Source organism: Mus musculus, chromosome 19 (genome assembly GCF_000001635.26).
Source record: "Mus musculus strain C57BL/6J chromosome 19, GRCm38.p6 C57BL/6J".
Classification (NCBI taxonomy): Eukaryota; Metazoa; Chordata; class Mammalia; order Rodentia; family Muridae; genus Mus; species Mus musculus.
The window spans coordinates 8756980-8772480 of record NC_000085.6 but is presented as its reverse complement, the minus strand read 5'-3'; the positions used below and the strand labels follow the sequence as shown (position 1 = coordinate 8772480).

Sequence of the window (15501 nt, the reverse complement as noted above, 5' to 3'; positions counted from 1 at the left end):
ATGATGGCTTAAGTAGGCATGTATCAAGCCTTTTGGAAGAGATTTATTGGCTGTTAGTGAATTCTGGGCACCTTTTTATTGTCCTGGTAGTCTCCTCATCCCTAAGGGTTTTGCATCGTCTGAGAAGGGTAAGCCATTTTTCACAGGCTCCGGTAGGCACCCACAGTGTTATCAAAGAGTTGAGTGTTGGGAAAGTGTCCAGCTTTGTCCAAAAGGAAGTAGAAGCGCCGGCCTTTGACTTTCAGAGGCAGCATAGCAGGAACTTCACCTCTGTGAGCCATGCAGGAAATCTGGTTCAAGGGAACTGTGAAACAGGTACCCAAGCCAAAGGGGGCATAGGTGGTCAATGTCACCTGCTGCCCTCCTGCAAGGAGCATGACAGACCGCACAGATCGGAGTGAGTAGAGGAGACCAGCACCAAGGACCAAGACTCCTGCAGGGAGGCAAAGTGGGGTAAAAGGTTATACAGACACCCCCACCCCCACCCCTTAGAGTCAAATTACTGTAATGGAAGTAACAGTTTTGAGCAATTACACTCTAAAACTCTAAAAGGTTCCTAAATCCTTTTTTTTTTTTTTTTTTTTAAGAAAGGTAGCTAGGCAGTGGTGGTGCACGCAATCACTAGGGAGGCAGAAACAGTTGAATCTCTGACCCAGCCTGGTCTACAGAGTGAGTTCCAGGGCAGCCAGAGCTGAGAAACCGTGTCTTGAAAAAACAGACAGGGTCTATTATTCCATGCTGGCTGCAAGCTTGCTATATGTTCAATAACTTTTAATTTGTGATCTTCTGTCCAAATCCAGATTACATCTGGATGCCATCATATATGTTAGGCAGTGTTGGGTTCTAAACCCTAGACCTCATGCATACTAGGCAAGCAGTCTTAGAAACCAAACTGAGCCACGTCCCCCACCCCATCGACATTTTTATAGATAGCCAGCTCTATTGTTAAACGGAGAAAATGCATTTGTGGCTTCAAAAACCTGCTCGTGGCTAGTATGAGGGGCAGATCTTGGCCTACTGTATGCAGGGTGAGGGTGCAAGGCATTCAGGGACTTTATTACACCGCACCCATATCGTGTGTCCCACTTACTTTTTTGGAAGCCCCTTTTTGCTAAGTGAGCGTTGTGCTCACAGCCCCACAGCAATCTGGAGCCCAAGCGCTTACCCATCGTGCCGCAACCAACAGCCAGCCCGTAGCGCCAGAGTGCGGAGCGCAGGTCCTGGTAGCTCCGGTTCGGAGCCTCCGCAGGTACTCGGCTCAGAGGTCTGGACAAGGCTGCAACAGCCAGGGAGGTCCAGAAGATGCCCTGACCCGCACAAAACAGTCCAAGGATGGCAAAGAAGCGGCCCCGCTCGTGCCGGAAGAGCAGCACATCCCGTGGGACGCCATTTTGCAAATACCGGGGCACATTTTGGGACCGCAGCACAGACAAAAGGTGGCTGACATTCCGCAGCGGCACAGACGCCACCATGGCGGCGCACTTCCGTCTCCGGGGCGGGACTTCCTATCACGGCGAACTTGCCCACCCCTCCTGCATTGAGGGAAACAAGCCAGTAATGGGACACAAACTACAATATCACTCTTTATCTTAAAAAGTAAAGGGAATCCTGGGGTTAAGTACACAGAGCACCTAAGTCCTTCGGGTAGTTTAGTGTCAGCTCTACAAAGTAAGCTTTGGCTTCCTGGCACCATGAGGCTCAATCTTCCGGAAGTCTTCTCTAAGTCTTCCAGAAGGTAGGTGAGGAGGATGAAGCAGCCCTTCCTCCTCAGTCACAGTTACAGGGTGGCCTCGGGCTGGACAGGAGACGGCAGATGACAGCCAGACAATATTATCCAGGGGCTATTTACAAGGGGACTTTTCTTGTGATCATTTCATAAACGCTACTTCTGGAATCTCTCCCTTGGCCTGCAGAAAGATAAAATGTAAGTAGAACCAGGCACCTCTCTCCCACCTTCCCTGCCCAGCTACTGTAGACTCCCTGGCTGTCCTGGCATTCTCTATGTAGACCAGGCTAGCCTCAAACTCAGAGATCTGGCTCCCTCCTTCCTCCCAAATGCTGGATTAAAAGGCAAGTATCACCACACCCAGCCTTCATCTGACCCTTGTTAAAGGCTCAAGAGATCCATTTTTAGCAATAAAAAAAATTCCCATACTTTACCTTGAGAAGAGTGAAGGCCTGAGCAGATCTGGTGTAGTCCCAGTTATTGTCTTGAAGGCACCTAGAGTATGATTAAAATAGGAAGCCACATAAGAACCAAAATGCAGTCAGTCACCAAAATCCAACCTATAGAAAAAGTCACCAATGTTTTTCATTAAGTTTACACAGGGTCACACCACTTGTACAAATGAAACATAAAATGTTTACCAAAAACAACCAACGTGTAGTTTTACACTGGTAGGGAAGGATTTACACGGTTTAAAAACTATGTTCCAGCTGGGCAAGGCTTTTAATCCTATCACTCTGGAGAAGCTGAAGCAGGGAGGTATCTGTTTGAGGTAAACCTGGACTACAAAGTGACTTCCAAGCAGCGAAGGCACAAGTGAGACCCTGACTCAAATATAGAACCATATATAAAAAGACTTTGGTACTAGGTATGCACCTATAGTTCTAGCTCCCTTGGAATGCTCAGGCTCACTGGAATCTAGGACTTGGTAAGGAGTTGAGCCGGGTGTGGTGGCACATGCCTTTAATCCCAGCACTCGGGAGGCAGAGGCAGGGGGATTTCTGAGTTCGAGGCCAGCCTGGTCTACAGAGTGAGTTCCAGGACAGCCAGAGCTATACAGAGAAACCCTGTCTCGAAAAAACAAAAAACAAAACAAACAAAAGCCAAAGATGGCGTGGTGGCACACACCTTTAATCCCGGCAGGCGGATCTCTGAGTTCGAGGCCAGCCTGGTTTACAAAGTGAGTTCCAGGACAGCCAGGGAAAACAGAGAAACTGTCTCAAAAAAAACCCAACCAACCAACAACAAAACTTGGCAGCCAGGTCTGCTGGCTCATGCCTTTAATGCCTTCAAGGCCAGACAAGAGTACATAGTAAGACCGTGTTTGAAAAGGGCTCAGTGGCAGCGACTGTGCAGCATATGTGAAGTCTAGGTCTAATCTGTAATTCCAATTGGGGAAGAGGGGAGCCACAGGTAGCTAGGAAGGGGACAGAAAACCAAATCTTCATTTGTGCTTTAAATATTTAAAAATAACCTATGCAGAATTCTTAGTAGGAATCTTTTTATCAAAGCACTATATAATTCACTGTCAGGCCATCCCCTTGTTCCTCCTATCTATGATCAGCACTCACTTCTGAGACCACTCAAGGTTCATGCCAGACTGGGTAGAAAATGCTTGCAACATTTCCTGCTGTTCTGGGGAAAGCGTGGGTACTGGACTGGAGGAAGGTGTGGGTGCAGACATGGCGAAGGCTCTTTGGATTTCTTCAGGGCTGGCATTCCGCACAAATAATTCATCATTTACAATACATAGCCTTGGAGACAAAAAAAAAAAAATCTTAAATAAATGGACAAATAACCTCACCTTTCTACACTGTCTCTGTTTGCAGATCTGTTTAATATCCACATGCCCCTCTCAAGTTACCTTTTCTCATTTATCCTTGACTATAGACGAGGCGTTTAGGATTATCTTACAAACACACTAGAATTATATACTCACTCTCTAACATACTGATAGTTGTTAGTTACTTAATACACTTCTATTGCTTTTCTGCAATTTCCAAAACTACCTGAGGAATATCTTTACCTTCCAACTATCATATTGCTTTCCTGGCACTGAAAATAGTACCCAAACTGATAAGTTGAGTACGTACCCTGAATTGCTGGCAGGAACAGCAATGAACGTTCTTGTGAAAGCACGTAAAGAATCTCGAGACTTCCCATCCACTGCAATGAGAATGAGCAATGGCTCCTTATAGTCACTCAAGCTCCATCTTCACAATCATCATTTACATCATGGTATTTGATACAAAGAACCCTAACTTGGCCAGTTGGTTACTTGGTCATAAGGGAACAGAGGTAGGAGAAAGGGACATATCAGGGCAGGGGGGATGGTAACAGAACTTGCTGTGTGCTCTAGGAAGTGAAACAACTTAGAAAGTGTTAGCCTATGGCCTGGCAAAGTGTCTCAAGTCATTTCACTACCTGAAGTATCACTGTGCAAGAGTATTATGAAATCATCTAACAAAACAGAAAAAAAAGAATGCATGACTCAAAGGTACAACTTTCCCAGATCCAGAGAATTAACACAGGGATGGAAATGGATACCTCTTAACTCAACCTACACTGTTATGGTCCCCAGGCAGATAAGACATACTGCAGATAAGACAGGTGGAAGAGTTTTAAGGCCAAACCAAGATGGACTGGGCAAAATAGGAAGGCGGTCAGAGAAGAAAAGGGATGAGAAGATAGCTGGGAAACTAAGATACTGGGAAAGGTTCAGAACTAAAAATTCTTACCTTCCTTGAAGACTCCATTGACAGAAAAACACAGTAATGTGCTCTGAAAGAGAAAAAGCAACAGAAGTAATGGAGGTTTCCAACTAGAGCCTGAGCCGCCTCATGCAGTGAATGCTGAGCCCATTATCCACCCCACTTCTGGGCTTCTGTTAGGAGAGAACAGGCACTTACTGTTTGGGCACTTATATCTACCACGAAGGCGTTAACGTCATGTTGAGTTTTGGGTAACTCATTGAGGAAGGCAACGACATTAAGACGTGTATGCTTTAAGAGTCGGAACCGCTGGGCTACAAGCAGAAGGAAGAGAAACCAAGGTTAGGGCACATCTACACTGGCTAGCTCTACTGACTGTTTCCCATTTGGACTGCTCACACAATGTACTTACTGGGTTCTTTAAGCTTCTTCACATTTCTGCTGTCTTTGACATATTCAGCTAAGTTTTTTCTGGAAAATAAGAGGGAACGATGTGGTGGTCAGAACAGTGGCCTGTATCTCCCACAGAATCCCGTGGTTCTGGATAGGTTCTGACATGTGACACTTACCGGACAGGATTCTGAGGGTTGTAAGGAATGCTTAGCGAGCAACAGGCGCCATCATGGTAGGCATACAGGAGACCCTGGCGGTCTCCTGAGTCATAAATTACATAGTACCTGTAAAGAAAGTTAGAGTCACACCAGTAAGTATGCATAGGCCAGTCATTATCCCCAGCACTATGGGACCCTGGGATACTCACTGCTGCAAGAAGCGCAGGACCAGACTCTTTAGGTTCTCGGTTCCAAAATAGCTTCCCTGAAATCAAACAAGAAATTAAGATCACAGGACCAATATGCTCCCCACTCACAGTTCTAATTCTAACCCCACTTCTGACCTTGCAGGGTGGTAACATTGTAGGGGCTTCGACATCAAAGGAAATTGGAGGGGGTAGCTCATGGCCATCCTGTGAAAAGAAGTGAATGTAATATGAGAAACTGAAGAAAGACTGGATTTGTGAGCATAGAGAAAAGCTAAAAGACACGGAGAGCGTGCAGGGATCCTATATAAACTTTGTCCACAGGCATTTCTAAGATGAAGATTACCACTGTTAGCAGATTCTCAAACAAATCTACACACCCACATTAGTGGTCACAAAATAGAGGCAAGACCTTGGTTGTCCCTGTTCTTGAGAACAAAATGTTAGACTTACCAGGCGTAATAACTTGGGAAATCGTTCGCGAATGGCGCTGTCAAGAACGGGACAGAAGTGAGTGACGCTTCAGAGCCATCATGCCTCCTGGGCTGCTCTAGGAGCAAATACACCAAAAACCCGAGGAACAGCCCATCCCATCCTGCTTATCGCCCACTCCTCCCCAACTTAAACATGGGGACAAGAACCCCCATTCCCCTCCTCACCAGGGGCACCCCCTTCTTAATTGCCTTGAAGGCTGGCTCTGTTGTCTTGCTGCCTGATCCCGAGTGCCACAGGAGGGCACTCTCAGCCCAGGCTTTAAGCCTAGGGCTGCCTTCCCCACCTTGCCCCCCTTACCTTCCACCTACTCACCTGTGCAGCCCCGGGAGGAGGGAATGGGGTTGGAGCCCAGGGGCTCCGCTGCCTCACCAGGTATCCACCAGTTCTGCCAGGTCTGGCCTTCGCCAAGACCAGAACACACCACAAGTATGGCACAGGATGTTGGGGCAAGGAGATGAACAAGACAGGGCTCAAGGAGGAGGAAAGAAAAGAGACCAAGGGAAAGAGAAATGGAGAAAGGTAGGGCAGGAACAAGAGAGAAATGGAGAGACAAAGAGGAAGCAAAGCAACAGGGACAGACCTGAAGGCAGAGGCATTCAGAAAAGAATGGCAGAAAGAAAGACCTCCTGAAACAGCCATTTCCTTCAGCTGCCCTTTTCCTGTGGTCCCAAGGTAGAAATGAAGAATAAATCCTATAATGATTTGCAGTTGCTGTTGGCCAGGTCTCTGTCTGCTCTCTGGGTCCCGGTCTAAGCTGGGCGTGGGAGGTAAAGTAGCCATGGGGCCAGGAAACCTCCCTCAGAAGACATGAGGATTCAGGCCTCTGCCGAGTTGGGGGGGTGAGGGTCTGTGCCCCACCTCAGTTGGCCCCCAAGTTCTCTCCTGATGGCCCCTCTGCGACTGTGCCTGTCTTAGGTTGTTCCTTCCCTGAGGAATCTTACCCGTCTCTGGCTAACCAGCCATCCTCGGGGCCAAGCAGGGTGACTGTGAGGTGTGCGAGTGAGGGAGGGGCTGTGCCCGACAGGGTCATTTCTCTGTCTCCTTGGTAGCAGATGCCCCTGTGGCCTCCACGCCCAGCACTTGCCTTGGGATCCCCCTCGCCTGCTGGCGGGGCCCCGGCTTTGATCACATCTTAGGGAAACCCAGATTTCTTCTCCAGGAAAGGCCCAGTTCACAGCACTGGGCAAGAGAGACCAATAGCATGGTACCAGCCTCCAAGAGGCATCAACATCAGCATGGGCAGAAAGGACCAGGCCACAGCCTTGGCTAAGTGGATCATGAAAATAAAGAGTCCCTCTTGGTACAACGGCAAGAGGGACCATGAAAGGACAAAGGAAGGCCTGTCTCAGTAGACAGCCCCAGTAAGAAAGGACTTTCTCACAGCCTAAGCACACCAGGCTTTTGCTGAAGACAAACACACAGGTAGGGCATATATAAGACACCTCCACATCAGAACAGAAAAGGGGAGGTGCTCTTCCTGGAATAACAGGTAGGGAGATTCTAGAAAAGGCTGTGTTCAAGAAAGAAGGAGAAAGGCCAGAACTAGAGAACAGAAGTCAGGTGAGAAGAAAGAAGAGATCTGGGACAGAGCTAGGAGACAACAGACAGGCAGAAAGGAATACATGATCCTCCTCCCAAAGAACAGGTGGTTCCAGCTCAGGGCTGCATGTTCTCCTGTAGACGGGCACTGGTCAGGGTGCATGAGCTCAGCCTCCCAGGGGTGAATGTCCCCAGGAGGGGAGACAGAGGCTACAACTGACCTGATATAGCTGGACTGGTCTCCGAAGTTGTCACACATGGGGTTTCTGTCAAGCCACAGCTCTTCCAGCTTCAGCCCTTTTATCTTGTCTAATTCCCGCTCAGTCTTCAACTGTGAAGGATGAGGAGAGTAAAAGGGAAGAAACAGACCTTACTAAGAATAGCAGCTGGATTCCCACACTTCTAAATCCTACCTAAGTTTTGTTTCTTGCTTCCCACTATGGCCAGCCACACTCTCCTGGCTCCACCATCACAGAAACACAGCAGGGTCAGTGTGATGGCTTAGTGGGCAGGAGCTCTCACCTCATAAGCATCACAGCCCAAGAACCCACGTAGAAGGAAAGACTCAACTCCCAACACAGTCTGACCTCCACCTCCATAGTCAGTTAACTATTAAAAACAAAAGCACCCTAGATGTCAGTCTTACTTCGTTTCCGGAGAGATTTAGGGTCTTTAGGTTTGGCGCCTTCTGCACAATGCTAGACATATCATCCAGCTTGTATAGCCTGTTGCTGCTCAAGTTCAAAGACAATAGCTAGGAACAGAACAAAGTTTAGATGTGTTACCACGGGGCAAATCTGTATCTCATCCTATCCTACACATCTCACCCTGATTTTTAATGCAAAAATAAATAAATAAATAATTAGTTAATTAAATTAAAATTAAAAAAAAAAAAAGCTTCACCTCAGGAATGTTCTCTTCAATGATCCGCAGGGTGGCTGCCATACAGCTTCTGCGGTTTAGAACAACATCGATGTTCTGGGCCACCAAATCTGTAGCAAATAGAAAGAAAAGGAAGTCTGAGAGGTCTTGCCCATACCAGTGTTATAAAGACCAATTGTTTCCCCTCTCCAATTAGTCAGAACCATTGTTGTCAGTCATACCTGGGTCTGAGCGGAGCCCCTTGAGGTCAAGTGCTTGTTGGTTGCCATCATATCGTTTGCTCATGATCAGCTAGAAGAAGGAAAACGAAGGGTTTAGTCGTCACTGATGGAGATTGAAAGTCTGCTGGACCATGTCACTTGAGCCAGCCTTACCTTGAGCTGCTCTATTTGTTCGGGCTTCAGTTCATTCTGTACAGTGTAGGGTGGAGCAGAAGCATTGATGATGATAGATATCTGAAGAGAAGACAGAAAGGCAGGAACATAATTGAGGGCAGCCTAATCACCAGCACTAAGACTTAGTCCCTTTTAGTGCACCAACTGTGCCATACCAGGCCCTTGTCCACATACCCTTCTGTTTTCTCGATCCTGGATCTTATGGTTGACACCCTTTAATGCAGAAGCAGTAGTGGCATCCTCCACAAAAAAATGGGCCCGTGTATTTTCATAGTGAAACTGGAAGAAGGAAAACAAACAACATTCAATCTGGAGTCCACAGGTCCTTCCACAGCCTTTCAGGTCTAACTCTGTCTTACCTCGATGGGATTGAAGGGGACACTGCATTTGCTCTGAATCATGCTCAGAAGCCACGTTTTGTCATACTTTCTACCATAAGGAATCTGGAAGTGAGAGACAAGGGTACACATGTAACCAAGCCAGCATATTTCAGTTCTCCTTTTATTTTCTGCCAAGATTGAAAGTATTTCTAGTGCTTTATCAGAAAGCATGCTTAACGTGGCATGCATAAGGCTGAGTGATAGAAGGCATTTAGCATGCGGAGGTCTCAGAGATAGAAAGCATGCTTACATGCATGAGGCTGGTAGAGCCCTTCTATGCTAGAAAAGCTGGGTTTTTTTTCCCCCCCTCTTCAAGAAAGGACAAGAGATACAAACATGTTTGTATCCACTTGAGATACAAACATTCCTTAACTCCTTTCCATATACTTATTATTCCTGGCAAGATGACTCAGACAACATGGCTACATATCAAATGTATTAATTCTAAAAGTCCTAAGACATGTGTGTCTTACTTGTCCCCGAGAGACTCCATCGTCTCCTAGAATCACTCTTAGCTTAAGTGTTAGGCTACATCCTGACCACACTTATCAGATTCCCTTTCACATGTCACCTTGCCTATCCTTAACTCTGTTCTTAGATGTTCTAAGACACTCATTTGAGGAAAGAATGGATTAGCATGCTACTTCCCTGTTGAGTAAATGTTCGAGAAAATGGATTCGAGGAGCTTGAGAGAGGTGTCAAACACTTTCAATGAGTCTAGTCCTGTTTCCTGAATCACCTATTCTTCCAAGTACTCACTGTAATCTTGAACCAGTTCTTGGTGGTCCCATCTTGACTGGTGCCAGCCCCTCCTCTCTCTGCAGGAGCTCTGTCTCTCCGTACAGTAATATGAATTCGATCTCGATCATGCCAACCATCTCCCCGACGATTAGGCCGGTTGGTATAGGGATTGCTATTGGGAAGCAGAATTAAATTTCCATAAACACTAGGGAAGAGGAACCTGTCCTGCTAGTGAAACTACAGCTACTAAATTGGTTCTGTCAAGTATCACTTTACAAGGTAAGACCAGACACAACAAAGACATCAGGGCTACATAATTCAGTGGGTCACTATTCAAAGCAGACTAATTGGTCACTTACTATCTTACTCGGGGGCCATCCTGGGGATCATTCATTGCTACATCGCCATCATCTTCCTCAAATCGGGAAGACTGTACACCAGAACCACCTCTTCCAGACCTACGATTCCCCTCACCACACTTCCATCGGAAAGGCCCCCGGCCTTTCTTTCTTCTTTGAGGGAAACTAACACGGTCATCATGCTCTGGAGTTGGAAACAGACACAGAAATTAGTAAATGCATGAATGGTCTAAGTTACCTTGGTGTGAGCACCAGTTTCTAGTACTCTGTACTCTTGGAAAAAACAGATATGAACTATAAAGGTTCCTTCACAGAGATGCCTATGCCCTAGCCAGAGCAAAGAACTTTCTTTATTACATCCACATCGTGAACAAGTTATTGGAAAACTATAGAAATGTTGGGAAATAAAAGGGTCAAGAGGCCAGGCAGTGGTAACACATGCCTTTAATCCCAGCACTTGGAAGGCAGAGGCAGGCGGATTTCTGAGTTCGAGGCCAGCCTGGTCTACAGAGTGAGTTTGAGGACAGCCTGAGCTATACAGAGAAACCCTGTCTCGAAAAAACAAACAAACAAACAAACAAACAAACAAATAAATAAATAAGTGGGTCGCGAATGTACCTCAAGGCGCTGGAGAAATGACTTACCACACCACCACCATCCCATGGTTTCTCTGTGTAGCTCTGGCTATCCTTGAACTAACTGTAGACCAGGCTGGCCTCAAACTCAGAGATCCATCTGCCTCTGCCTCCCTAGGTGCTGGGATTAAAGGTGTGGGCCACAACCTCCAGCAAGATGACTTTTTTCTTTTTATTCTTTTCTTATATAAAACATTCTGACTAGAGCCTCTCCTCCCTCCACTTCTCCCAGTCTCCCCCGCCCCCCCCCCCCCCCGCAACTTCCCTCCTCCCACCCTTTGTCTACTGTTTCTGTTTCCCTTCAGAAAAGAGTAGGTATCCCAGTGATAGCAATTGAACATGGCATAACAAGATGTATGGCATAGTAAGATGCAATGACACTAGACACAACCTCTCATATCAAGACTGGACAAGGTAACCCTGGAGGAGAAAAAAGGTGCTAAGAACAGGCAAAATAGTCAAGACATCCCCGTTCCAATAGGAGTCCTACAAAAATCCTGAAGCTAAACACAACAACATACAGGCAGAGGACCTAGTGCAGACCCATGTAGGCTCTGTGATTGCCACTTCAGTCTCTTGTGAGCCTCTAGGAGCCCTGCTTAGTTGATTTTGTGGACTGAATTCTCCTGGTGTCTTCAACTCTTCTGACTCCTACACTTTTTCCTCCTCCTCTTCCTCATAGTTGCCCAAGCTCCACCTTGGATGTGGGTCTCCGCCATCTGTTCTCATCAGCTTCCATGCTAGGGCTAGTGATTGGGCTAGTCATAATGTTCTCAAGAAAACTAGCTAGTTGGGGATGGGGGGCTGGAGAGATGGCAGAGTGGTTAAGAGCACTAACTTGCTCTTCTGAAGATTCTGAGTTCAATTCCCAGCAACCACACTGTTGCTCACAACCATCTGTAATGAGATCTGGCGCCCTCCTCTGGAGTGTCTGAAAACAGCTACAGTGTACTTACAGGAAAGAAAGAAAGAAAGAAAGAAAGAAAGAAAGAAAGAAAGAAAGAAAGAAAGAAAGGAAGAAAACAAGCTAGCTGCTCTTCTAGAGGACCAGCTTTGATTCTCAGCACCCACTATACTGCACAACTGTCTGTAGGCCTCCACAGGAACCCCAGGCACTTACATAGTACAAAGACATACAAGCAGGCAAAAACACTTATATACAAAAAAGAAAATTCAAGCCAGGTGGTGGTGGTGCATGCCTTTAATCCCAGCACTTGGAAGGCAGAGGCAGTAATAGAAGGCTTGGCTATCACAGTCAATGACCTGGCTTTTATCCTCAGTATCTCCTCAAAATAAACAGACAAGCAACAAAAACAGCCCTTTTCATTTTAGTGTTAGTAGTCCATGGTTTTAATACCAGCAGGAGAATCCGGATTTCAAGGTCATTTACAGCTACACCCTGAATTTAAGATCAACTCATGCTACTACATGAGGTCTTGTCTTAGTCCAGTCTTTTTTTTTTTTTTTTTTTTTTTTTTTTTGGGTTTTCATGACAGGGTTTCTCCGCCTGCCCCTGCTTCCTGAGTGCTGGGATTGAGGTCTTGTCTTTAAACAAAACAAAGTTTAAAAGGCAGAAGGGAAGAGTCTTCCCACAAGTTCATGAGCAACCTTAACTAAACTCAGGCTCTGGAGTCTGAATGGAAGTTGACTTTGTAGTTAATTCCAGGGAATCCACTACCTTCTTCTGGCCTCTGCAGGCACCAGACATACACAAATATACATAAGACAAAATAGACATAGAAAAAAAAAAAAAACATAGAAAGAGTAGGGTTGGAGAGATGGCTCAATGGTGTAGAGCACGGGCTGTTCTTACAGAGGTCCTGAGTTCAATTCCCAGCACCCACAGTGGTTCATGACTATCTATAAAGGAATCTGATGCCTCCTTCTGGCATGCAGGTGTACATGCAGCAGAACACTTATACATTAAATAAATTAATTAAATTAATAAACAAATATGTAAAAATAAAAAAGAGTAATGAAAGGTGAATACAATTACAACTGTGTACATGTATAAAATTACCCCCCCCCAAAAAAAACCTTAGAATTTAAAGAAAAAAGAAAACCAAAACCACCCAGAAACCAGATCCTACAAAGAAAACTAAAATGTGGAAGTATGGGCAACCCCAAAATATAACCAGATTCCTGAAAACCACCTAAAATCTGCCACTTGCATATTCTTTTGCTTATGTGTACAGTTGATGGTCACAGAACCAGATGTTATGGCCACCACCTGCAATCCTGGCAATTGGGAAATGGAGGCTTCAATTACACAAGAAATCAAAGCTATGCTGGGCTACATGAGATTCTATCCCAAAAAATAAAAAAATTCTTACAAATAGGACGTATTTAAAGTCTCCTAAAAACAACTACCGCCGGGCAGTGGTGGCGCACTCCTTTAATCCCAGCACTCGGGAGGCAGAGGCAGGCGGATTTCTGAGTTCGAGGCCAGCCTGGTCTACAGAGTGAGTTCCAGGACAGCCAGAGCTACACAGAGAAACTCTGTCTCGAAAAACAAAACAAAACAAAACAAAACCCAAAAAACAACTACCATCTCCTGCACTCGGAACTTGGGAAATGCTAGTTTCTTTGAGCAAAAATAGCCTGCACCTCGAGGGACTTATTGATTCAGGGACTGGTGCAGGTTCCACAGTAAGGAGGTAGGGAATGTTCTCCAATATAACCATTGTTTGAAGCAGGAGGATTCCGAGTTCCAGATAAGCTAAAACCCTGCCTTAAAAAGGGGAAGAAGCCAAACACAGTGGCCCATATCTTTATTCCCAGACAGTGGCAGGCAGAGAACTGTTGAGTTTTGAATGCCAGCATGGTCTACTCATTGAGTTCTAGAACAGAGAGAACTACTCATTGACACACTGTTTCAATAAATAAATTAATAAACAAACAAGCCAACCAAGTGTGGTAGTACACTGTTTAAGAAGAGGATTGGAACTACAGAGTTCAAGGCCAGACCAGGATTGAGACCTGTCTCTCTTAGTGGGTGGTCTGCATATATGTAGACAAAACAAATAAAAGGAGGGCTGAGGATATAGCCCAGTTGACAATGTGCTTGCCTATCCTATCCTTCACACACACACACACACCACCCAGGCTGAGGCAGAATTTGAAACTTCAAGTCAGTCTGGACAACTTGGTGAACCATCTCAAAAAAATAACAGCCGGGCCTGGTGGCGCATGCCTTTAATCCCAGCACTTGGGAGGCAGAGGCAGGCGGATTTCCGAGTTCAAGGCCAGCCTGGTCTACAAAGTGAGTTCCAGGACAGCCAGGGCTACACAGAGAAACCCTGTCTCGAAAAAACAAGGGATTTTCATCCTTCCTTGTCTATAGCTCTGTGGGAGAACAGAAGGCCTGGCACACAGGGAATGACCTGGAACCTCTGATCCTCTTACCTTAAACAGTGCACTACTACACTTGGTTCTATTTATTTTCCTTTTTGCCAGACCTTGAGTTTAACTCTAGGAGCCCAACCCCCCCAAAAAAAAGTAAAAGTCTATGCAATACCGAACTTGGGAAGCTGACACAGGGAGACTGACTGAGGCCAGCCTGGGATACTAGGGCTGACCCTGTAAGGGAGAATTAGCCTTCCCTAGGGATGAATTCCCTAAATGGTTATCCAATCCCAAATGGTAAGCTTTAGAAACAAATATATACACATTAACACTAAATGGGCTCTGCATGTTGGATGAATTTGGGGAGAGAGTTGACAATGGGAATGGCTAGAGAAAGGAGACCAAGTAATTATATTTGAATTAAAATAAAGGTTCATTGGGTAGCTATTTTTCAGGCCTGGATAAATCATCAGTATTACACAAATACAAAAAAGGTATAACTTTCAAAGAAATCCACCTAATATCTAGCATCCTCTAAACAACGATCCTCTCCAAGCAACCCTAGTAAAAAGGAATACATTAAGAGACAGTGAAACTACGGTTCACGGAAGAAAATTCCCACTCCAGTTACTGTGTTCTAGGCACTTGGTAGAAATTATTTCATACGCACACAAACGCACACGCACATGCACACAAACTTGGGAGACAGGTACCCACATGAAAGAGGCGGAAAACAAGGCCTGAAAGTTTAACTCACTCGGGTTTAGTACAGCCAACTCCAGATTCAAACCTCAGCTGTCATAGTGTCCTAACCACCACAATGAATTAACATGTCAGGATAGGTGTTCCGACTAGAAATTTGATAAACAATAAGCAGCAAGCTACAAGAACAGACTGATCGTATCACAAAAAGAAAAAGAAAAATAGGGCACCAGGGTAGCCCACGACCAAGCGACTACTGACTCACATTTAAAGGAAGAGTCGGGCCGCCAAACTGAACTGACAGGCATCAACCACCCTCAAAGTTGAAAGGAATCTTGTCACCCCACCCCTGAGCCACAGGTTCTCCAACGCCTGAATCCGGGCGACTCTGGAGCCCCTGGGTCCCGCGGCGCCCCGCGCCCCCTGCCCGCGCGGCCACCGCTACCTACGGACGTAGGGCTCCTCGCGGCCTCCCGCCCCCGGGCTGAGGCCTAGGCCAGGGCCGCCCACCCCAACCCACCGCGTCGCCTCCCGGCCCGAGGCCCCGCACTGACCGTTGTATGACTTCCCTTCGTCCGCCATGGCACAGGCAGGTACAGGGGCGGGCTCAGGCGCAGAACCTGACGCCACCAAACGCCAAGGAGCCTTAGCGCTCAGGACAGAATCTCTCCTACGACCGGCGCCACCGCATTTATCCGGCGAAGCACGTCGCGCGCCGCCGACGTCCCCAGGATGTGGGCGGTGCCGCGGGACGTGAACGCGCTCTCTGAGCCTGCGCAGAAGCAGGGCGGCCGCTCGGGGGCGTGGCCAGGCCCTCCGAGGCCCGCCCACGGC

General features: G+C 46.6%; 2 protein-coding genes across 3 annotated transcripts; both read right to left on the bottom strand.

The window, feature by feature from the left end:
• Positions 1–5: 5 nt before the first annotated feature.
• Tmem223 (transmembrane protein 223) lies at positions 6–1485 on the bottom strand. Its single transcript, NM_025791.1, has 2 exons — positions 1166–1485; positions 6–433 (listed from the first exon to the last, which is right to left on the bottom strand). The coding sequence occupies exons 1-2, from the start codon at positions 1470–1472 to the stop codon at positions 141–143; spliced, it is 600 nt and encodes a 199-aa protein (NP_080067.1). The 5' UTR covers positions 1473–1485; the 3' UTR covers positions 6–140.
• Positions 1486–1570: 85 nt separating this feature from the next.
• On the bottom strand, positions 1571–15378 carry Nxf1 (nuclear RNA export factor 1). Of its 2 annotated transcripts, NM_016813.2 has the most exons (21): positions 15222–15378; positions 9986–10169; positions 9645–9798; positions 8865–8948; positions 8680–8784; positions 8485–8565; positions 8332–8401; positions 8132–8220; positions 7875–7982; positions 7450–7559; positions 5648–5684; positions 5333–5401; positions 5198–5253; positions 5007–5114; positions 4850–4908; positions 4636–4751; positions 4465–4507; positions 3820–3892; positions 3298–3480; positions 2161–2221; positions 1571–1907 (listed from the first exon to the last, which is right to left on the bottom strand). In NM_016813.2, the coding sequence occupies exons 1-21, from the start codon at positions 15247–15249 to the stop codon at positions 1869–1871; spliced, it is 1857 nt and encodes a 618-aa protein (NP_058093.2). In that variant the 5' UTR covers positions 15250–15378; the 3' UTR covers positions 1571–1868. The 2 variants fall into 2 exon arrangements, with proteins under 2 accessions (NP_058093.2, NP_001263633.1); NM_001276704.1 differs by having other exon boundaries at positions 5648–7559; positions 15222–15364.
• Between the last annotated feature and the right edge of the window lie 123 nt (positions 15379–15501).